At 40.4% G+C, this 22783-nt stretch overlaps 2 protein-coding genes across 3 annotated transcripts; both read right to left on the bottom strand.

Annotated features, from left to right (window-relative positions):
* Window positions 1-3328: 3328 nt before the first annotated feature.
* LOC103373420 (gamma-butyrobetaine dioxygenase) lies at window positions 3329-10898 on the bottom strand. Its single transcript, XM_008303307.1, has 3 exons — window positions 10829-10898; window positions 7277-7718; window positions 3329-3736 (listed from the first exon to the last, which is right to left on the bottom strand). The coding sequence occupies exons 2-3, from the start codon at window positions 7661-7663 to the stop codon at window positions 3329-3331; spliced, it is 795 nt and encodes a 264-aa protein (XP_008301529.1). The 5' UTR covers window positions 7664-7718; window positions 10829-10898.
* Window positions 10899-20952: 10054 nt separating this feature from the next.
* On the bottom strand, window positions 20953-22530 carry fibinb (fin bud initiation factor b). 2 transcript variants are annotated; one of them, XM_008303306.1, is made up of 2 exons: window positions 21514-22530; window positions 20953-21145 (listed from the first exon to the last, which is right to left on the bottom strand). In XM_008303306.1, the coding sequence occupies exon 1, from the start codon at window positions 22233-22235 to the stop codon at window positions 21615-21617; it is 621 nt and encodes a 206-aa protein (XP_008301528.1). In that variant the 5' UTR covers window positions 22236-22530; the 3' UTR covers window positions 20953-21145; window positions 21514-21614. The 2 variants fall into 2 exon arrangements, with proteins under 2 accessions (XP_008301528.1, XP_008301527.1); XM_008303305.1 differs by having other exon boundaries at window positions 20953-21162; window positions 21531-22530.
* Between the last annotated feature and the right edge of the window lie 253 nt (window positions 22531-22783).

Below are 22783 nucleotides of genomic sequence, written 5' to 3'. Positions count from 1 at the left end.
ATGGCAGAGACAGATGGGGGTCTGAATGACACTGCTGCAGTTATACGGACGTCAGCCTTTTTTTTTCTTCTTTCCTCTCAGCGCTCTGCTGCTTCACGCCGTGTCCCGGGCTGTACCGCTGTTTAGTGTGCAAGGACAATAAAGCAGAGATGCTGACGAATCGCGTGTGCAAAGGACTAAAACTGCTCTAAAATTCAGGGCATTCTGGCTGATTTCTTTTAACATTCAAGTCCTTGAGTGGCACCGCTTCTTCCACGTCTCGCTGTGGTTCGAGACGCTCCATGGAAACGGCCAAAGCAGCAGCGGCCTGAATATTAACCCCAGAGCTCCAATTATCATATTGACCCCGCGGGGTCCCGGGCGTGCTACACTCTGGCTGTTAAACAAGCAGAGCCGGGCCTGTAAAACTGTAAAACGAAGGTGCGCCGCGTGAAAAGGAAAGCAGAAATCCAAACCGAGGAGCGAGGTGACGGCTGTGCATCGTCCGTCTTTTGAGAATTTCCAGGTATTTTATTTTTGCTGGGGGGAGGAATTACAGACTCGGGAGGAAATAATTAAAGCCAGAGAGCGAGTGCGTGACATTTTATAGCGTCTCGGTGCAGCAGAAAAGAGAGGCCTGGACTGCAGACAGACTATCTCCGCCGTGCGCTGCTACGAGGGGGATCTGTTTACACTTCGGCATGAATGGAGGGATTCTGTAGCGCTGTTAATCAGGCTGGAACGGAGCAGGAGCCGCTCAGCCCTGCGGGTCCTTCAGGACCACGTGAGTTTACACAAACCGACTCGAGTCCATCCCCCGCTCCAGTGAAGTGCTGCTACCTTGTTCCACAGCTGAACTTTCTCCTCCGCTGTCTGGCAGACTGTAAAGAGCACTGGGCCATTGTAAATGTACTGTAAAATGAGTTCTCCTCCAAACTCTCTCCTTTCCTTAACAACCCTGTAATGTTCCCGAGAAAGTAGAAAAAAAAAGAAAAACGTGTGGAAAGAAGAGTTTAAATCAGGGCCATCTTTTTCCCCCAGGAGAGGTTAGCGCAGAAACTACACTGATTTTCATTTGAACAGCTACGCACACAAACGCAGGCGGAGCAGCTGCTTAATTACACATCATTGAAAAAGCATTTTGTTCACAAGCACTCGATTCCTGCTGCCGCCGCCGCCGCTCGCCAAGTGTTAGCGATTACATTTCAATTCACACATATACATTTCCCTTTTAGTTTGCCCCGTGACAATTTCGCAGCCTAATTGACAATTAGGCGGCAAACACGTCGGATTTAGGCGTCCCACTGTCGGCGAAACGTGTTCGGATGTGGCGGAGTTTGTAATAAAATAGCATATCAAGAGAGGTGATGATGCAAACAAATAAAAATAAATGCATTAAAACGAGACAGAAACAACCCAGAATGAAATCAGCTTCACACTAATGTCATTAGCAACTCCATCTCACGCAAACGCAGAAAACGCTGCAAGTAATGTGTGAAAAATAAAGATGAAAGTTTGTTTTATCTTCAATGCTGCATCCACACAGCAAGGAAAAAAAAAAAGCCAAATCGGTCAGAATTTACCTCAATGAATCGACACACACGGAGCAAAAATGCTGCATGTAACATGTAAAAAAAAATAAAATTATAAATAAGAAAAAAGGTTTGTTCTTTATTTTTGCAAAACAAATTTCAACGTCGCAGCAAAGAAAACTGCTAAAAAAATGCCAAAATACTTAAACTTGACCTCTGAAATCAACACAAATGCAGTTAAAAACTGAATTTAATATGCAAAAGAGTAAAAATAAAGAGGAAATTCTGTTTTGTCTTCAATGCTGCATCCACACAGCAAAGAGAACGAGAAAAAAAACGTCAAACTGGTTAGAATTTATCTCGAATCGACACACACAGAGCAAAATGCTGCATGCAAAGTGTAAAAAAAAGCAAAAATAAAGAAGAAAGTTTATTCTCTTCTTCAAATTTCACTGCAGCAAGCCACACAGCAAAGAGAAATAAAAATAAAACTCTGTAAATCAACACAAATGCAAAAACATTTATTAAAAAAAAATAAAAATGAGACGATTACATCTTAAAATATCAATGCTGCATCAAAACAACACAAAAACCACAAAAAAGTTCTTTAAAGGTCACTTCCTCAATAAATCAACACGAATGCAGTTAAAGGCTAAATCTAATATGTGAAAGAGTAAAAATAAAGATAAAAGTTTACTTTTTTAAATTTTTGCAAAAAAATAAATCAATGCAGCAGCCAGGCAGGAAGGAGAAGCACAAAGAGCTGCACATTACTCAAACTGTTCCTCTATTCATGAAGAGAAATGTAGTAAAATGCTGCATTTAATACGTAAAAAAGTAAAGGTGAAAGTTTATTTAATGCATGTTCTTATAATGTCAAGAAAACTTGTTTAAAAAGCTGCCAAATTACAAACCTTATCACGATAAATCAACACAAATGCAGCAAAATGCTGCATGCAATATGTAAAAAAAAACTAAAAATAAAGAAGAAATTTCTTTATTTTTGCAAAACAAATTTCACTGCTGCAAAAAAAAAAAGATGCTGCAATAAGATAAGATGCTGCATTTAATATGTAAAAAAAGGGGAAAATAAAAATGAGAATTTCTTACATGTTTAGTTTTACAACAAAAAAAAACTTCCATAAGCCGACTCAGATGTAAGCAGGAAGACAATCTGAGACTATTTTCATTCACCAACATCTGGAATATCAAAGAATTAGATTTAGAAATACGACTTTTTCTGAAAACAGAAAAAAATCACATTAATTTAGTGATATTTGTGGTATTTTGTGGTGAATCTTGGTGAACATGTTTCTGTGCTGATGTTCGAGGTCTGTGCTGTGATCAGGTCAGCGAGAATCTTAATTGGCTGACTGGATTTAACACGTTTTTTTTTCAATCTGGATCGAAAGATGTGATGTTTATGGCAAAGGTATGCTCGTCCAACGTGAAACACGACTCCTTGAACAGCACACGGTCGCAGCACGGGAAGTATGGAAATCAGTGACAGGCTTCAGCAGAGCCGCCGGTTTGTGCTATTTATGCACAAGCAGGTAACACCTGCCGCCTGGCACGCTGACAAATTGCTTCCCTCGGACGCCGCTTTGAAAACGCAGTAATTCATGACAGTGTTTGTTCATCCTGTTAATTGTGAGACAGCTGCGTCGTGATTTATGGCCTCCTTTAAAAAATAATCCCTTACGCCCGTTACGTCGACGGCAATTAGAAAGCAATCATTAGTTTCAGGCGGGAGCCGTCCGATCACCGCGGCCCGCTTCAGCTGAATTGTGTTGGGTTTCTTTTTTTTTGTAATCTCATCAGAACAGCTCCGGTGACTTTATGGGCACTTTCTGCTTTTTAAGTTCGTCACAATAAAAAGCTCCTGAAAGGCGTGAACTTTGTGACATGCGCTGAATAACTGAATGCAGCCCTGTTAGAAAATAAGAAATCCCACCTTCAGGAGCGCTTGTAAAGTTCAGCTTTTCTTCAACAGACAGGAAACGCGTGTCACGGCGGTGCAGGGCCCAAAGAAAAAGCAGCCCTTCAGGCCGCAAAGCACTGAAAAATACAGACTTAGAAATGTTCACATAAAATCCAAACTCAGACTCACCGTTGAGGAAAAGCTCCTCCTGCATCGCTTGTCTGGCGGCGGCGGAGAAGCAGCGTTTCTTCAGCCACTCTGCATCGAACAGGCTGACGTGCTGGTCGGGCCACACGATGGAAACCTGCGAGAGATAAAAGCTTATTGATCCCAGTCGGCCAAAGCTTTTCTGAAGCTCCCGTGTTTTCGCCTCTTCTGCTGTGATAACCCATCGGCTTAAGGTGTCTCTTTCAAACGGGCAAATATTTGCTGCTTAATAATGATTAAAAAAACGGGGATTTGGAGAAGAAACAGCCTGCTCTGCCCTCTTACAGATTAAGCTGAATGCGTTATTTGTGCCTCGTAAAACCGAGAAGGGAAAGTATTTAAATAAACTCATTTATTCCTTTTCATTTGAAGATTCCCTTTGTTCACCATCTGCCTTATAAATACCTGTGGAGAGTTTTGGCCGGTGCAGCCGTGCAATCAGCCCCTTGTAATGTTCTCTAGCCAGAGGCGGGCATGAAATCACTGATGCGGTGCTGAAGACACACGTTTACTCTAATGGGGCTAAACTCCACATCCTGGTGCAGGAAACGGGACGGAATACAGAAAAGCAAACGGTGGCTCGCCGTCACGTCAGGTGGAAATCTGTTTATAGCCGTGGCCCACTTCAGAGGCCGAGTCCTGCGAAGGACGCACGGGGGGCGACTCCTTCAGAGGACTTGAAAGGTCAGGACAAAATTAGATCATCTCACCTCACCGACCTGCACAGTTTGTCACCGGCCAGTTGTTCCCAAACAGTCAGCAAATTGGCATTCGTCTGAACTGGAGCAGGCGTCGTGACACCTGAACACGAGGAGCTGCGTGGTTTAAAGTTAGCACACGAGGAGGAATCGATTCATCTGATCACTGTTTTAATGTTTTACCCTCTGAATCCAAAAACTTACAAGCAGCTTTCAAAGATATGTGGACTAAAATTAACCTATTCCACAGAGCCATAAACTGCAAAAACTCATCGGATTATCAACTTTTTCAACAGCCCTTGCACTACTTATCCCAGTCCAACATGTCTCGTTTTGAAATTCGCCAAAAATAAACCATTTACATTAACAAAATTGTGTAAAAAACAAAAAATTCTACATCTATCGGCACAACTAAGAAGCCATGACTGACTCAGCTGTGACCAACAGAAGCGCGACATAAATTCAGAGTTTTCTGTTTTTATGCAGAGCAGACAAGAGACCAGAACAGAAACAAGTCATAAGTGTAAATAGTAAATATCTGAAGTATGTAGAGGAAACATGTCTTCAGTATTGTTAACAGCTGTGGACACTTAGACAAATGCTGGACACACTGATTCCAGAACGAATCATCGGATTATCAACTTTGTCAACAGTCCTTGAACTACTCATCTCAGCTCCATCGGGATTCTCAACCAAAGCCGAGCTTCAAATCATGATATTTTATCAAAATCGCTTTATTTCATGTGTCTCGTTTAGAAATTCGCCAAAAATAAACCGTTCACGTTAACCGAATTCTGCAAAAAACAAAAAATTCTGCACTTCTCGCCGCATTTAAGAAGCCATGACTGACTCAGCTGTGACCAACAGTAGCCCGACAGAAATTCAAAGTTTTCTGCTGAACTGCAGGCTGTGTTAAATCAGACCAGCACAGAAACAAATTATAAATGTAAATAGTAAATATCTGTAGTATGTAAACATGTTTACAGTATTTTTTAACAACTGTGGACACTTGGATAAATGTTGGACAAACTGTTTTATGATTTTTCCATTTTTAAAAAAATAATAATAATCAAAGAAACAAAACTTAAAGGAACAAAAGAATTCCTGGAAACTGCTAGAGGGTTAAATTTGGTTAATTGTTTGACCTGTAAAACATCAGAAAACAGTGAAAATGCCTGTTGGAGCTCATAAAATCCGTTGTTAACGACCAGAAAAAGCAGCAAAAATCTGACAACATGAGACCAATAACCTTTGAGCGGTTTTGCTTTTTTAAAAAAAACAACCTAGAAATGATCCAGAGTGATGATCTGAAGCAGCAGCAGATCGCTGCGACTCCAAACTGAGTGAGTCTGACGGTGGTGAGAGGAACATTACCTCAGTCGGCGCTCTGATTTGTTTGCTCACTATTTGGAGAACTGCTCGTGCTTTGTTCTTCAAAAGCCTCCTTCAGAGTGGGAGGAAATTAGGGTCTGAGGAAAACATCTAATTGCTATTTTTCAGGCACATATTTGATTTTGCCATCTAACTTTTGAAAGTCCTGCTTCAGGTTAAATGTTCACAGTGTGATGGATTGAAAACAGATGATGGACCACATAGAACATCATAGGAAGCCTGACTTTACCCTCACAGAGGAAGGACGGCATGAGTTTGTAAAACCGCTGAGACGACAGTCTAAACTGTGGCTCCAACGCGCTGCAGGATGTATATCCTCGACTGCAGCTTCTGTGGCTTTAAGTGGCTTTAATATTAAACCAGGTAGCAGAAGTAAGAACTGTTTGGATTATCGGCTAAGACGGTGTTTTGGTTACCAATTTCCACGTTTAGATCTGCGGATTTCGAAGCACCGCTGGACATATTTCCACAATATTAGAGGCTCAGTTCATCTTAAATCATCAGGATCCGTCTGCTCTAACATCTCTGATTGGCCTGAGACTATTTTTTATCATATATTAGGGTAATTAAATGGTATCTGAGCACTTTCTGAGAATTTGTTTTGCCTGTCAAAACATTTTTAGCAGGTTTTTTCACACATTGAAATCTGAGGCTGTTTGCACAACATCTCCAAAACTATTAAAGGTAAAAGCCTGAGTTATTTATTGTTATTTCTCATCATGTCCTTGATTCACAATCAGCAATACTTGATATCGAGCAGTGTTTTTGTGTTTGTGGTACAGCTTGACATACCTGCTCCATTAGTTATGAAACTTAAACTTCACTTTTTTGTTTTTGTGACCAAGTATTTCATATTAAATGGATTCCTTATGTTTTGTTTTGTATTATTGTGCCAAAAATCCTGCATTTTTGTTCATGCGAGCTCAAGGATAATACATTTTATGACAGCTTCAATTTTCTTTTTTTTCAAATTTCAACTCATCCATAATCTAATATTATTTGCTCTACTTTTTTTCCAATATTGCAGATTCTAAATCAGTGACATGATGAGAAATAACGGTGAAACTTCAGGCTTTTATCTTTAATACTTCCTTTTTAAATTTCAACGTGCAGAAAAAAATCTGCTGGAAGTCGGTGGAAAGATTTTTTTTTTAACATTTTATCCTGAAAATGTTTCAATGGTGAAGCTAAAATTTCACAAATATCTTTATAAATATCAAGAGTTTAGATTTCCAGACAGGTTTTAGCTCTAAGAGAAGCAGAAGTTAAGCCTTTTTTTAATATCTGTACTTATCTGCCATCTACCAAGTGAAAATGAAAGTTAATCCATGTGAAATGTCCTTTACTACCGTCCAGTGGAATTGTAAAACCGTGTGGAAGCTCAGAAGAGGTTCACATCGAGCAGGATGTCAGGTCTATAAAACGTACTGGAACATTTTACACACGGTCATAAATTAAACATTTTGCTTTCAATACAGAACGTCCACGTGACGTGTGTGAATGTGGGAAACACAAGTGAGGTCGCGGCAGCAGCAGCAGCAGCCCACCTTGTTGTCATGGGTGACCTCCGCGGCGTCGACTCCGGTGTGCACGTCCAGGTCGGTCAGCGGCAGCAGCCGGGCCTGAGCCGACTGCAGAGTGCAGCGAGGACACTGGCAGTTGTCTCTGAGCCAGGTGAAGGGATACAGACTGTGGCCGCCGTCCTCCCACTCCACCTCCATCATCCGCTCCTGGTCCAGAGCTCGGACCTGCCTGACGGAGTGGCGACCCAGGGGGAGGGAGGCCGAGCCCAGGGTCTGCTGCCCGCGGAGCTGCACTGAAGTCGAGTGGGGCGGCGCCGGTGCCCGACACGCCCTCAGAGCCCGGCGGGCGGCGGCGCCAGAGCTCCTCTGGAGGGCGGGAAGGGCAAAACGTGCAAATGTGCTCATCCACATTTCGAACGGCTCCCTCCGGGCGGCTTTATCTCCGGATCAGAAAGGGATAACAGCTCTGCAGGAAGAAAGAGGAAAGCGAGAATCATGCACTTCCATCCTACGTGCTTCACAAACCAAACTACCAGCAGGAGTCTCCTCATGTCGAGCTACATTTCAACATTTCCAGCTTATAAACTGCCTGAATGACAATGTGAGGATGGTAGAACAACATCCAAAAAAGCACCAACAACATTTTTGGGGGGATTTAAATGTTAAAACATGTTTATCTGTCCATTAAATGCGACCTATTTAGCAGAAACCATGGTGCAACACTTGTTTTTGAGCAACGCCGGGCTCCCTAAATGTGAGTTTTATCAGGAGGCTTTGGGAATTGTGACTGATCACTATGCCAAGAAGGTTTTTTCTTCTAAGCTTGGTCTGCTGGCATAATCTTGGAACAATCAGCAGGATTGTTTCAGTAGAAAACAGAGTTTACAGCAGTTCAAAATACTGCACCTGAGTTTGGTTTCCCCGACATATGAGCAGTCCTGAAACATATAAAGCATACAAACTATTTCCTTCCCGTTTGTTCTGTAAAATCCTCGTCATCCACTCTGACCAGCAGCCCACAAAACACCAACGTCACATCTAACAACCTGAATCTAGGGCTCAAGAATTAACCGACATACGCTCAAAATCACAATATACAAATCACAGGAGGTGCATTTCACTAAACCAGAAGGTAAAATGTGTCACAGCTACCCTTTATAACTGAAGCATTGTGGAGCTACAGAGATTCCCTGACCTATTTATATTATCCTCCAGATGTACGTGAACATCTTTTGGGAACAGACTGTAGCAGAAATTCATCATTTTTATATGTTTCAGTGGAAAAGACAAGCAAAAAAAAAAAAAACACCATTCCAGCTAAAATCCTGACTCATATCACATTAGCCCTCCTGGGAGCAGGAATACACGATTTATTGCTCCGGCATCGACAGCGCAATGCGAAGTGAGTCAAATTAGGTCAAACACGTCGTGCTACAACTTTTCTTTTTTTTTTTTTTTTTGCTGCATGATACGAAAAGAAGCCCTTTTCCATGACGTGTCTAATTTACTCTGACTTGAGGGTTCTTGGAAGTTTGTTTGACTTTATTTAGAGGACACGGAGTTTGTTGTCATGCACACTTCACATGAGCACAGAAAAATGAGCGAGAAACGCCGAAAAGGTGGATTTGCTTGCAAGAAGAAACGCACAAGTGAACTGCGTTGGAATATTTTAGCTGCAGAAAGCGTAATAAAAACACGTCTCCCGTTAGCGCTGTCTTCCAACTGCTGCCGAGGAAACAAGTAATTTGTTTGTCTGTTTAAATCAGCAGCGCCAAGTTCTCCATGACAAGTGCAAAGCCAGATCTGAATGCCATCCAGAGACTTTGGATAACTTTACCCAGTGGTATGAGAAACGGTAAACACAAACACTAAAATAAAACAAGATACACATGTAATCAATTACGTCATGTGCAATATCGTCATGCGCTTGTTTTTCTCAGAGCTGTTTGAGAATCCTGCAGCTACGACGGATTTCAGCCAAACAACGGAGTCTGACGGTCCACTTTATAAATGAGGACTAGGAGCTGAAAAGTGTATTTTCCTGGACGATCCCACAAGTTAAAATATCACTGGACCTCGATAAAAGACACCGAGTCTGCATAACAACAGATGATAGTCAAAAATATTAAAGGCAGATGTGTTTATACAAACCCCCCCCCAGTGATTTTACGAGGATTAATTCTTTCCAAACACAGTTATGCAAGTCAGCTGGAGTAGTTGTTTTTTTTTTGTTCATATCGCAGTACAGTTATATTGTAGAAGAACAAAATGCTGCAATGCCAGTGTATTTTTTTCCCCAATATCGTGCAGCCTCACCTGGGAACGTCAGCCCTCGAGCTACGTTTTACCCTCACCTTTATTCATAAGGTCTGGGTAGTAAAAAAAGAATGAGAACGCAAGAGGCTGGAATTAGTTTCCTCTGTAGAGTCGCTGGGCTCAGAGTTCAGGTGAGGAGCTCAGATATCAGGAAGTAGCTCAGACGAGAGTCAAAGGAAACAGGCCAAGGTGGCTCAAGCGTCTGATTAAGGATGCTGCTTCTTCTTCTTGAGTGCTTTCTTTGGAGGCTTTCCGGGCATCTGGGAGGAGGCCCAGACCTCGCTGGATTAATTAAACATCTCATCTGGGTTTGGGATCGTCCTGAAGGAACTGGATGGCAGTGCTGGGGAAAAGGAATGAGCTGCTGCCACCGCGACCAGAGAAGTGGAAGAAAATGGGCAGGATGGAAAATCTACTATCAACACATTAGCCGGTTAATTCTGATTAATCGCTGCAGCTCTCGTGAATTCCAACAACAGCAGCAGCAGATATTTCATTTTTATCTTTGTATATATTTATATTGTTTAATTTATTTTTAAAATGTACTTATTTGTTGATTATGTTCTATTTTACCCTTTATTACATATTTATTTGGTAGTAATATCACTACTTCCAGCCTTGTTTTCATGTTTTCTTTACCTTTACTCCACCTGCTCCTCTTCCTCTCTTGGATATGGAACTTTTGGTTCTTTCATTATTTCACCTGGTGTTGCTGTATTGATTAGTTTTGAAAAATTCTGACCATGTTTAACTCTCTATCCTGCTGCTTGGACTCTGTGTTTTAAAACATGCGACATAAATAAAGTTAACACGAGTGTGAATGTTTGTTTTTTCAACTTTCTGTGAGTTTAGCAGCTTCTACTGCCTGTTTAAAGCTGCTAAATTCCGGTTTTTCTACCACTGTGGTACTTTAATGAGTACACAAACACTGGTTAGCACTTCATCCAGTGAATGGAGCCAAAGCTAACAAAGAAGCTGTGATGCTAACTAGCCGGCAGCTGGCCACTAGTTAGCGTGCCAACTAGCCGGAAGCTAGCCGCTAGTTAGCATGCTACTTACTGTAGTGTAGCCGGCAGCTAACCGGCAGCTAGCATGCTAGTTAATGTAAACGGCACATCCAGATCCGGTTACTAAGCTAGCAGCGGCGCTAACCTCTCGCTCAGCGCCGCCTTGTTTACCGGCTTTATTTAAAGTTTGCGTGTTAAAGTGACACTGAAACCGGTGAAAAACGCCATGTTGCGGGTCTGTGACAGATGTTACCTGCGGTGCTGGATGACAGGCGGCTCCTCGTCGCTTCAGCGTCCGTCAACACTGATGTCTGCCCGGGGAAAGTGGGGGAAAGGTCGCGCGGCTGCCGTTACCGGGTGACATAATCAGTGTGAGCGCGTCAACTTTAGCCCAGTTCACAACCGGCCACAATACAGCCGTAATATCACCGTAATACAGCCCGGAGAGCGGCTGATAACGTTAACAAGGAGCCGGTGTCACGACAGCACTGCAGGACCTTCATCTGTGATTAAAACCGGTGGAGTTTGTTGAAGCTCTTCTAGTCCACAGATGAACAGTTTAACCTTCACTAGTTAGTCAGACAGTGGTTTGCTGAGTGGAACCAACCATCACAACTACAAGTACTGAGAAAGAAAGTGGTATTTTGAACCGAACACACCATTACAGCCATAAGTACTGGGACCAAGTAGTAATTTGGGTGGAACAAACCTTTAAAATGATACATACCAGGACAGAAAGTGGTGTTTTGGGTGGAATAAACTTTTAAAACCACAACTTGTTAGTTAGAAAGTACAGTTTGGGTGAACAAACCATTAAAACTACACATACTTTTACCAAAAGTAGAATATTGGGTGGAATAAACAAATAAAACTATACATACTTGAACAAAAAGTTGTATTTGAGTGGAACAAACCATTAGAACTGTGAGTACTTAGACAGAAAGTAGTATTTTGAGTTCAAGAAACCATTAAAAGTACAAGTGCTTACACAAAAACTAATATTCTGGGTGGAACAAACTATTAAAACTCTAAGTACTGAGAAAAAAAAGTAGTTTTTTTTAATTGAACACACCATTAAAACTAAAAATACTTGGACAGAAAGCGGTATTTGGGGTGGAATAAACTTTTAAAACCACAACTTGTTAGTTAAAAAGTACAGTTTGGGTGAACAAACCATTAAAACTACACATACTTGTACCGAAAGTAGAATATTGAGTGGAATAAACAATTAAAACTATACATACTTGGACAGAAAATATAATTTTGAGCACACCAAATCATTAAAAGTACAAGTACTTGGACAAAACGTAGTATTTTAAGTGGAACAAACCATTAAAAGTAGAATTATGCAGGGGAAAAAAGTAGTATTTTGGGCAGAACAAACTATTAAAACTATAAGAACTGAGAGAAAATGTATTATTTTGAATTGAACGCACGATTAAATTTATAAATACTCTGACTGAGTAGTAATTTGGGTGGAACAAACCATTAAAAATTCAAGATAAAAAGTACTATTTTGANTATATATTTATATTGTTTAATTTATTTTTAAAATGTACTTATTTGTTGATTATGTTCTATTTTACCCTTTATTACATATTTATTTGGTAGTAATATCACTACTTCCAGCCTTGTTTTCATGTTTTCTTTACCTTTACTCCACCTGCTCCTCTTCCTCTCTTGGATATGGAACTTTTGGTTCTTCCATTATTTCACCTGGTGTTGCTGTATTGATTAATTTTGAAAATATCTGACCATGTTTAACTCTCTATCCTGCTGCTTGGACTCTGTGTTTTCAAATATGCGACATAAATAAAGTTAACACGAGTGTGAATGTTTGTTTTTTCAACTTTCTGTGAGTTTAGCAGCTTCTACTGCCTGTTTAAAGCTGCTAAATTCCGGTTTTTCTACCACTGTGGTACTTTAATGAGTACACAAACACTGGTTAGCACTTCATCCAGTGAATGGAGCCAAAGCTAACAAAGAAGCTGTGATGCTAACTAGCCGGCAGCTGGCCACTAGTTAGCATGCCAACTAGCCGGAAGCTAGCCGCTAGTTAGCATGCTACTTACTGTAGTGTAGCCGGCAGCTAACCGGCAGCTAGCATGCTAGTTAATGTAAACGGCACATCCAGATCCGGTTACTAAGCTAGCAGCGGCGCTAACCTCCGCTCAGCGCCGCCTTGTTTACCGGCTTTATTTAAAGTTTGCGTGTTAAAGTGACACTGAAACCGGTGAAAAACGCCATGTTGCGGGTCTGTGACAGATGTTACCTGCGGTGCTGGATGACAGGCGGCTCCTCGTCGCTTCAGCGTCCGTCAACACTGATGTCTGCCCGGGGAAAGTGGGGGAAAGGTCGCGCGGCTGCCGTTACCGGGTGACATAATCAGTGTGAGTGCGTCAACTTTAGCCCAGTTCACAACCGGCCACAATACAGCCGTAATATCACCGTAATACAGCCCGGAGAGCGGCTGATAACGTTAACAAGGAGCCGGTGTCACGACAGCACTGCAGGACCTTCATCTGTGGATCAAACCGGTGGAGTTTGTTGAAGCTCTTCTAGTCCACAGATGAACAGTTTAACCTTCACTAGTTAGTCAGACAGTGGTTTGCTGAGTGGAACCAACCATCACAACTACAAGTACTGAGAAAGAAAGTGGTATTTTGAATTGAACACACCATTACAACTATAAGTACTGGGACCAAGTAGTAATTTGGGTGGAACAAACCTTTAAAATGATACATATTAAGACAGAAAGTGGTATTTTGGGTGGAATAAACTTTTAAAACCACAACTTGTTAGTTAGAAAGTACAGTTTGGGTGAACAAACCATTAAAACTACACAAACTTTTACCGAAAGTAGAATATTGGGTGGAATAAACCATTAAAACTATACATACTTGGACAAAAAGTTGTATTTGAGTGGAACAAACCATTAAAACTGTAAATAATTGGACAAAAAGTGGTATTTTGGGTGGAACAGACCATTAAAAGTACAAGTACTTAGATAAAAAGTACTATTTTGAATTGGACATACCATTAAAACTTGAAGTACTTGGACTGAGTAGTAATTTTGGTGGAACAAACTTTTAAATCCATAAAGTGGTTGTGAGAAAGTGCAGGTTGGATGGAACAAATCTTTAAAACTATACGTACTTGGACAGAAAACGGTACTATGGGTGGAAAAACGTTTTAAAACCACAACTTGTTAATTAGAAAGTACAATTTGGGTGGAGAAAACCAGTAAAACTGTAAATACGAGGACAGAAAGTGGTATTTTGGGTGGAATAAACTATTAAAATGACAACTTGTTAGTTAGAAAACACAGTTTAGGTGGAGCGAACCCTTAAAACTGTAAATACTTGGACAGAAAGTAATATTTTGAGTGGAACAAACCTTTAAAAGTACAAGTACATGGGGAAAAAAGTAGTATTTTGGGTGAAGCAAACCATTGAATCTATAAGCACTGAGACAAAAAGTAGTATTTTGAGTTGAACACCATTAAAACTCGGACTGGGACTGAATAGTAACTTAGGTGGAACCAACCTTTGAAACCACAAACTGGGAATGAGAAAGTGCAGGTTGGGTGGAACAAAGCTTTAAAACTATACAGACTTGGACAGAAAGTAGTAATTTGGGTTGAATAAACTTTTAAAACCACAATTTGTTAGTCAGAAAGTGAATTTTGGGTGGAGCAAACCACGAAAACTGTAAATAATTGGACAAAAAGTAGTATTTTGGATGGAATAAACGTTTAAAACCACAACTTGTTAGTTAGAAAATACAGTTTGGGTCGAGCAAACCTTTAAAACTATAAAAACTTGGACAGGAAGTAGTATTTTGATTGGAACAAACCTTCAAAACTATACGCACTTGGACAGAAAGTGGAAAGTATTTGAGCCGCTGACATGTTGTGCTGCAGATGTTTGCGTGCAGCCTAAAATCTGTCCACACGACAAACATGTGCAGGAAAACAAATGGTGCTTCAAAGAAAGGCTTGTTTTGAGGAAAAACTGTGAGAACGTTCTCCGTCCTCGACATCTTTATAAATCATCCATGAACGGCTTGGAGCTGACTCAGGTGCCGCAGCCCAAATCTGTCAATAGCTGCTATATTCTATAAAAAGTGCAAAGTCTCAGGAGCCCGATTTGTTGTGTGTATGTTCGACAGCATGCTAACTTGCAGCTGTTCAACATAGGTTAGGCTGTTAGCATGCTAGCATTTGCTAATTAGCATCACTGGTAAAATGCTAAAGTCCCTCTCCGGTCATTGATTTAACCCCTAAACTCGAATCTCTGTGTAAGTGAAATATTTAGAAGTTTTGTCCATGAAGATAGTCACGTTCTACTATTTGTTCCTTTAGAATGTGCAACTCAAGCACACCAGCTCACCTACAACCCTACTGCTCTACGGCAAGTTGAATGTTGGAGCTGAAAGCAGAGAGGTTTGGTTCAATATGAAATCCAACAAGTTTGAATCTGTTCCATTGGAGAAAATGCTCAGCTGTGGTGCTTATTTTTGTATTCTTGTATAAAAAACAGTCAAAACGCCGTCCTGCATGTGGCTCCACATGAAAAATCATTGATAAAGTTTTTGGAGTTAATCCTCTTTAGTAAAGACGCTGGCAGCATTTACAGCAGATTGAATCAAAAATGGGAAACGTTCTCTTGTTTTTACTCCATCCAGATGCAGGTGTAATCACACATAAAGTCCATTTTGATTGTTAGCTCATAATGTTATCACTGTGACACTCAATGACGTTGATTTTCTGGTAAACATCTGCATAGTTGGAGCTCCAGAAATGTGACCATTTGCTGCTTTCTTAGTCATACATGACGGAAAAGAGAATTTCTTGAAGAAAACAAGAAGTTTAAGGACACTTTGGAAACAGCATCCTGCACTTCTCATTATTTTCTGACATTTTACACACCAGCTGATGGCGAGATTAATCAAGAAACCCGTTCCCTCATTAATCAATAAGGAAAGCAAAGCAAGTAATTAAAGTGTCCAGTCAGTCAGTACCTCTTTGTGAGTCCTTCGCAGGTTCGGGGAGGACGATGTGGACGATGTGCAGCTTTAGTCCTCTTGCTAACAGCCCAGTTTAGTTTTTAAAAGCCTCTTATTGTAATTATTAACCCAGGATCACACACACACACCGATGCTTCATTTATAACACAAAACCTCCACGTTTCAAAGGCGGCATGAGCGACGATACGGAGCTGAGTCACCTTTACATCAGCACACACATGTTGATTAGCAACAACAACAACAACGCTGCTGCTTGGACTTTGTGTTGTTGTACGACTGATATGACGTAAACGTGCACCGAGCTTTATAAAAATCAACGGATGGATGAATCAAAACTCCTACAAAATACAACATTTTAAATAACTTCTCTTTTTTTTAGTTCAGTTGACCTGAAATTACCAAAACTGATATATTTGCATGAAATAAACTCAAAAAGATGAGTTGGTTTGACTACATTTTAAAGGAATTCAACTCAGAAATTTAGTCAAATCACCTAATTTTCTAGTTAACTTAATACAAATATGTGTTTTCTTAAATTTCTCTTCAATTTCTGGTTTAGTTAATGTAAATATATATGTTGGTAAAAAAAAGTGTATCTGAGCTGTAGTTAAAGTAAATATTAAATAAATCTAACTTCTCTTTCTGTTTTTGTAAAGACAGTTTTAGACATTTTAGGTGTTGCTAATCAGAAAACAGCAAAAACTAATTTATGTGTATTAAATAAACTAGAGAAGATGAGTTAATTTGACTAAATTTCAAGTAATTTCACTCTTCTTTTCCAAACAAAATGAGTCAAACCAACAGTTTACTTAATGCAAATATGTGCATTCCTAAATTATCTGGCTTTTAGTCCAATCAACTCGTCTTTTCTCGTTCACTTCATGTAAATATTTGAGTAATAAATGAGTAAATAGTGTATTTTAGCTGTAGTAGAATTCCTGTTTTCAGTAAATCTCGGTTCTCTTTCTTTTTTTGGTAAAGACAGTTTTAGACATTTTAAGTTTTGTTAACCAGAAATTAGCTAAAACTCATATATTAGCATTAAATAAACTAGAAAATATAAGTTGAACTAACTAATTTAGTCATATCAACTAATCTTTTCTAGTTTATCTGATTCAAATATGTGCATTCCTTTGGAATTTAGTCAAATCAACTTATATTTTCTAGTTAAGTTAATGTAAATATATGTGTAGTATATGAGTAAATCGTGTACTTTCTGCTGTGGATGAACAACTGTTTGGACTAATCCTCACTTCTCTTTCTGTTTTGGTGAAGCCAGTTTGCTTTTGTTGACTTTAACAACTTAAAATTACACTTTGTCCCTTTAAACTGGTTCAGATTTTAACAAACGTGCAAAAATTAGGCGTATTTCTCCTTTAGGATTTAGTAATATCTGCTGCAACTTAACCAAGTTGAATTACAGACGAGAGAAAAGGAGAAAACAACAAGTTAAATGTCAAGTTTAAGGTGGAAAACTGGGAAACTTCACGTTGACTTTCATTAAAATGCTCGTTTGAGAGGAATCAAATGATGTAAGTGCTTCAGCCAGTGATACTGATATTACTGATTAATTTCATCTTGATCAATTGAATTTAATCGCCTCTTATCACTCGAAGCAGCTCATTGAAGTCGGTCCAACACTTGTGTTTTTTTAGTTTATATCCCTACAGATAAACTGGCATCATAACATCACTGGACTGATTGATCTAAACACACCAGAGGTCACCCGTTGTGCTAACGTGACGTAACTCTGGAGCTGATACACAAAAACAACGTGTTTCCACTCAGTTAAAACCGCTATTAAAGATGCATGCTTCATATAGGATTTTTCCCCTCCACGGTGCCAATAATGTGTTTTTTGAGCAAACCGCCGTCTCTCCTCTGTCATGGAAACGTGGATACAAACCGAGCTGTGTCGTAGCTGCACAATGCGTCCTTTATGTTGCCTCATCCTCGCTGTAATCATCCAGCTCAAAGTATCCGCGAGCAACGCTGCACTTTGCTGCGCCGTTACGCAATTTACTACAGCTGGCACTTCTGACTTTATAATTCCTGCGTCTCGAGGCCTCAAACTGTTTACTGTTGACCTTAAAACGCTGAAGTATCATTAAAACGAAAAGAGGCCAAAGACAGGAACAAACAAGCCGTTTGTAAGGTCCACGTTTAAAGCGACGCAGCGTCCTCACATCTCCGCTGCTCGTAAATACCAACCGGCGGCTTCTTCCTTCAAAGCTTCTTCTAATTAGAGGCCAGAGAGCTGGTGTGTATAATTCGCAGCAGACCTCAAAGCCCCGTAAAGCAAACACGGAGACGAGCTTTGTGATTGTGAAGCACGTGGCGCGATGCTACGTAGCCGCAGCGCTACTGCTGAACGCCGCAAAGTCGGCGGACCTCCTGCAGGAAGAGTTTGATCCCAGAAAGAAAAGCATGGACGCCCTTCACCACAACTTCTTTTATTCAAGAAGACACAACACCGTCCACGTAGTTACACAGACCGGTCCACGTGTGCTGCCCGCAGTCTTATCCATCAAACACCTCCAGATAACCAAGAACAGATATATGTAGCTCTATTTCCCAGCTTTATATAAACAGTGAATACAGAATAAGGCGTTCAGTAATAAACATATCACAGTATTTACTGACTGTACATTTTTAATAGATTATACTACGACCGTGCGGCGGCGGCACAGTTTGGAGGCTTTGCATTTTGAAACACAACCTTTAGCACCCGAACAGTGAAGAACTGTGCAAAGTGTGCAAGCCTATAGCACAAAAATACAAATACAACAGATACGTGTCCGTATGTAAACATTGTCTGATAATCTTACAAACATTCATCTGAAAGAAAAGTTGCTCTTGTTTGGAGAGTTAAAAAAAACAACCTAGAACACAGAAATCAGTGGAGACGTCTGATGAAGCTTTTTGGAAAACTCTCACTTGTGCTTCTTATTTTGAATCTGATGCTCCCGTTTCTTACTTTTTTGATCGGCTGACTCTCTTTCAAAGCTATTTGCAGTTAAATCTGTTGCACAAACCAAGAAAAGAGGCTTTGTTTGGTGCACTAATTAACTAACAAAGTTCCTTTTTTATTGGAAAACATTAAATTCGTGTTCAGTCATCTTTTAAAAACCGCTGTTTTGATGGCGTGTCATGCTCAAGTGTTGGTCTGATGACAGGTGAATCACACACATGCAGACAGTTTGTCAGAATATTTATTTCTTTAACAGATTTTTGTAATTTTTAGAGGATCTTTTCCGTCTTTCAGTCAGACGTTAACGTCCCTCTGAGGTATTTTATCCATTAAAATTCCTCAATTAGCAGTTTTTACATGAAACTGTTCCTCAGCATTGTGAGTATGACCCAAACTGTCCACTCGTGTTTTTATTTTTCTTAACAATTAATACTGATGATGTCAAATCCAGACTTTTTAAGCACATTTCAGCGCCTTGTGTTTTTTCTCAACACTGCACTAGATGTAAACGATCTGCAATGCGGACTGACATAAACTACAATAATTAAAGTCCTAAAAGATGTCCTGACAGATGCTAATGACACGTCCGAGTTCAGGTAACAAAACAGCATCTGTTATATCTGATGCTGTGCATTTTGCAAATTAAAGTGTGGGTTCTTCAGATGTGGAACTGTTGATTTCAAACTTTGAAACGGTGCAATTAGAAAAATCTGCAGGGCTGCAGGGTTTCCCCCAAATCTTTCATCTTTACTTTGAAGATCTGGTGAGATATAACAAAACCTGGAGACCCACAACTATCTGCATGCAAACACTGAAAACTAATTTAAGGGAACATGTTTCCGACGCTTAATTAAATGTTGAAAGATCTACAAAAAGATCTAATTTACTGATTCAGATAAACTCCTTAAAGTTGAGAAACCTCATTTTGAAAAGCTGGTTGGACATAATAATGCTGCACCAACTTAATACTGTGTGTGATTTAAATTCACATGTTTGCTTCAGTTGATTTAAACAAAATTCAACAGAAACATCAGGTGAACCGACCCTTTGTGTTTTGGTTTTGTGTCCCTGATGTTAATTTTCAACCTGCATCTCCCTCTGAGTCACACTCCATGAACAATAGCTCTTAAATGTACTTTTGAAATGAAGTGGGAAAAGAGTCGGCACAACAACTCTAAATATCTGGCAAAACAGATCATTTATATTGCAGGGAAAGTGAGAGCAACACCAAAATTTCAAAATAAAGTTAATAAAAGATGCCCCAGTTTACTCTGCACTGTAAATTATCTTAAGTTCATTTAGCTTAAAACCAAACTTCCTCTGCTGACTTCAAAACGCGACTCAACTGAGCTTCGGTTGATCGATGAGCTAAAAGTTGTGATATGAGTTGTGTGAAACTAGCTGAGTTAAATAAACTAAACCTGTGAAAACAAGTTCAATAAACTTAAACTATTAAGTTGAATCAACTAGTCAAATTATATATATATATATATACTAGTTTTGTTTCTTATAAACTTAATTTAATCGTTTGAGTGTCAGCTGACAATCAAAGAGAAAAGATGAGTTGACTGAATTTAGTCAAACCAACTCATCTTTTCTACTTTATGCAAATACACTGAAACAAACTGAATTTAATGAGTTGAGTGAACTTTAAGCTGTTCATTCCCTTAACTCATCATTTTAAGTCAAAATGCATCAAGTTGTTGTTAAAGTTCAGTTAACTGACTTAACTAATTCATCTTTTCCAAAGTCCTTTGGAGTTTAGTCAGATCAACTCATCTTTTCTAGTTTACTCAACCTGAAATTAGCAAAACTCACATATTTGTGCTCAGTAAACTTGAAAAGATGAGTTGATTCAATTCATCTTTTCTGGTTTACTTGATGCAAATATATTACTTTTACATCAGATGAGTTGATTTGACTGAGCTAAACTAAAAAACAATAAGTCAGTTTGACTAAATTTCACTTTCCTTTGGAATTTTGTCAAATCCACTTATATATATATATTAGCTTACTTAATGTAAATATGTGGGTAAAAAGTGCATTTGAGTATTGGTTTGAATAATTTTCACCTATCTTCTCTGCTGCAACTTTCACTGTTTTCTTTAAAGAAGGTAAAGAAAAGGAAAGAAATGTAAGTTTAATGGCAAAATTGTGCTTTATGTTTTGGGTAAAGCAAACTTCAAGGTGAATGATTTGAGTCGATCCAACTTAAACCTGCAGCATCAGTACAACCTGTTAATATGCATGAACTTAATTTAATTGAGTTCTATCGACTAAAGTGATTTATTTAAGTTGATCCAACAATCCTGTGTAAAGCTTTAGATTCAGAACTTCAAGTAGAGTTTAGATAAAGCAAATATTTAAGGTGGAAAAACTGCAAACTTCAAGTTGCACCACCTGTGGCTTCAGGACAATTTGTTAGATGAACTTAATTTCATTGAGTTTCATCGACTGACGCTGTTTATTTAAGTTGGTCCAACAATGTATTAGTGTCAGAAATTAACATGGATTAAAGCAAATACTTGAGCAAACTTCAAGTTGAATGATTTAAGTAGATCCAACTTCAACCTGTGGCATCGATACAACTCGGTAGCTTAACTTGGATCAACTTAATTTAATTAAGTTTTACCAACTAAACTGATTTAAGTTGGTCAAAGAATCCTGAAGTTTAAGTGTCAGAACTTTATGTAGATTTTGGGTAAAGCAAACACTTAAAATGGATAAAAAACTGCAAACTTCAAGTTGCACCACCTGTGGCTTCAGGACAATTTGTTAACTTGGATGAACTTAATTTAATTGAGTTTCATCGACTGAAGCTGTTTATTTAAGTTGGTCCAACAATCCTGCTTAAAGTATTAGCATCAGAACTTCATGTAGGTAAAGCAAATACTGGAGCAAACTTCAAGTTGAATAATTTAAGTAGATCCAACTTAAACCTGTGGCATCGATACAACTCGGTAACTTGGATGAACTTGGTTGACTTTTACCAACTAACGTGACCGGAGTTGGTCCAACCGTCCTGCGTAAAGTTCGAGCCTCAGAACTTCATGTACTCGTTCTTCAGGCGGCTCAGCCTGGTTCCGTGGCTGCGGATGATGAGCGACAGCAGCTCGTGTTTGTCCTTCAGGCCCAGAGAAATGTCCACGGTCTCCTTGAGCACGTCCCGCGTGTGCACGATCATGGTGAGGAAGTCGTCGTTGAGCCGGTGCTCCTCCTTCAGCTCGCTCTCCTGGCTCTGCTTGAACTTCACCTCCAGCTCCAGCAGCGACTTCTCCGAGTTTGTGAACGCCTCGCTGATCTGCGCCGTCTCCCTGCGCAGATACCTGCCGTAGCTGTCCTCCCCGTCCAGGTCGTAGGAGATGCTCTTGCCGATGCCCTCCAGCACCCGCGCCGAGTCCTCGATCTGCCGCTTGATGATGGTGAAGTCGTCCCGGATCACCGCGTCCTGGTCCTCGTCCAGACCGCACTTGCGCTCGTCGGTCATCTTGAACAACATCTGGCACTTCTCCGGGTCGTCGTTGTCCTCGTAGTCGCCGTCCGGCACGAAGTAGTGATGGAAAGTCCCGTTGGACATCTCCGGCTGAAGAGGTCCGTTGAAAAACGCGCCGCACATGGACGCGCACATCCAGGCGCACAGGAGCAAGTGAACAAAAGCCATGTCGGTCCCCAAAACACGCTCTCAGCACGGAAAGGAAGAGTTCAGTTTAAACCACCGGCCCGCTCGACTACAGCCCAACCCTGCGCGTAAAAACGAACATTTCAGGCACTTTTGAAGCTCCAAGTTGCGCACTGCTCCTCTGTCCGAGCGGCTCCTCTGCTCTGTTCGTCCTCTAATCCGCTCTAGCAGCTCCCATCCCTGCGCGGCGGACTGTGGAAGTTTGTCTCCGGAGCTCCAGACTTCTCCCGGTGCCTCGAACGCAACATCTGGATGTGTCCGGTGGCGCGCTCGGCTTTTTGGCTAATAATACCTCCGCGCTGCTCTCAAATTACAGCCTCCGTCACTTTAAAGGCTGCATTCAGGGCAGAGCAGCCCGGGACTCTGTGTTAATCCACACAAGCGTGACAGGCTCGACGCGTTATGACGCTGCGCGCAAAACACACACAGGCGACCACATTTGGACCCACTGGTCCTGTAATTACAGCACAGAGCCCCGTTGATCACACCGCGCTACGGTTTAACGGCCTGATGACACTCTGGCACAAATG

The sequence above is a fragment of the Stegastes partitus genome, unplaced genomic scaffold (genome assembly GCF_000690725.1).
Source record: "Stegastes partitus isolate 25-593 unplaced genomic scaffold, Stegastes_partitus-1.0.2 Scaffold1975, whole genome shotgun sequence".
Lineage (NCBI taxonomy): Eukaryota > Metazoa > Chordata > Actinopteri > Pomacentridae > Stegastes > Stegastes partitus.
The sequence above is the reverse complement of the archived record's forward strand: the minus strand, read 5'-3'. Positions and strand labels throughout refer to the sequence as shown.

Coding starts and splice junctions, on each gene's coding strand:
- LOC103373420 (XM_008303307.1), bottom strand. CDS start 7,663: ATGTGGATGAGCACATTTGCACGTTTTGCCCTTCCCGCCCTCCAGAGG. Junction 3,737..7,276: donor AGGTCACCCATGACAACAAG/GTGGGCTGCTGC, acceptor TATCTCTCGCAG/GTTTCCATCGTGTGGCCCGA.
- fibinb (XM_008303306.1), bottom strand. CDS start 22,235: ATGGCTTTTGTTCACTTGCTCCTGTGCGCCTGGATGTGCGCGTCCATG.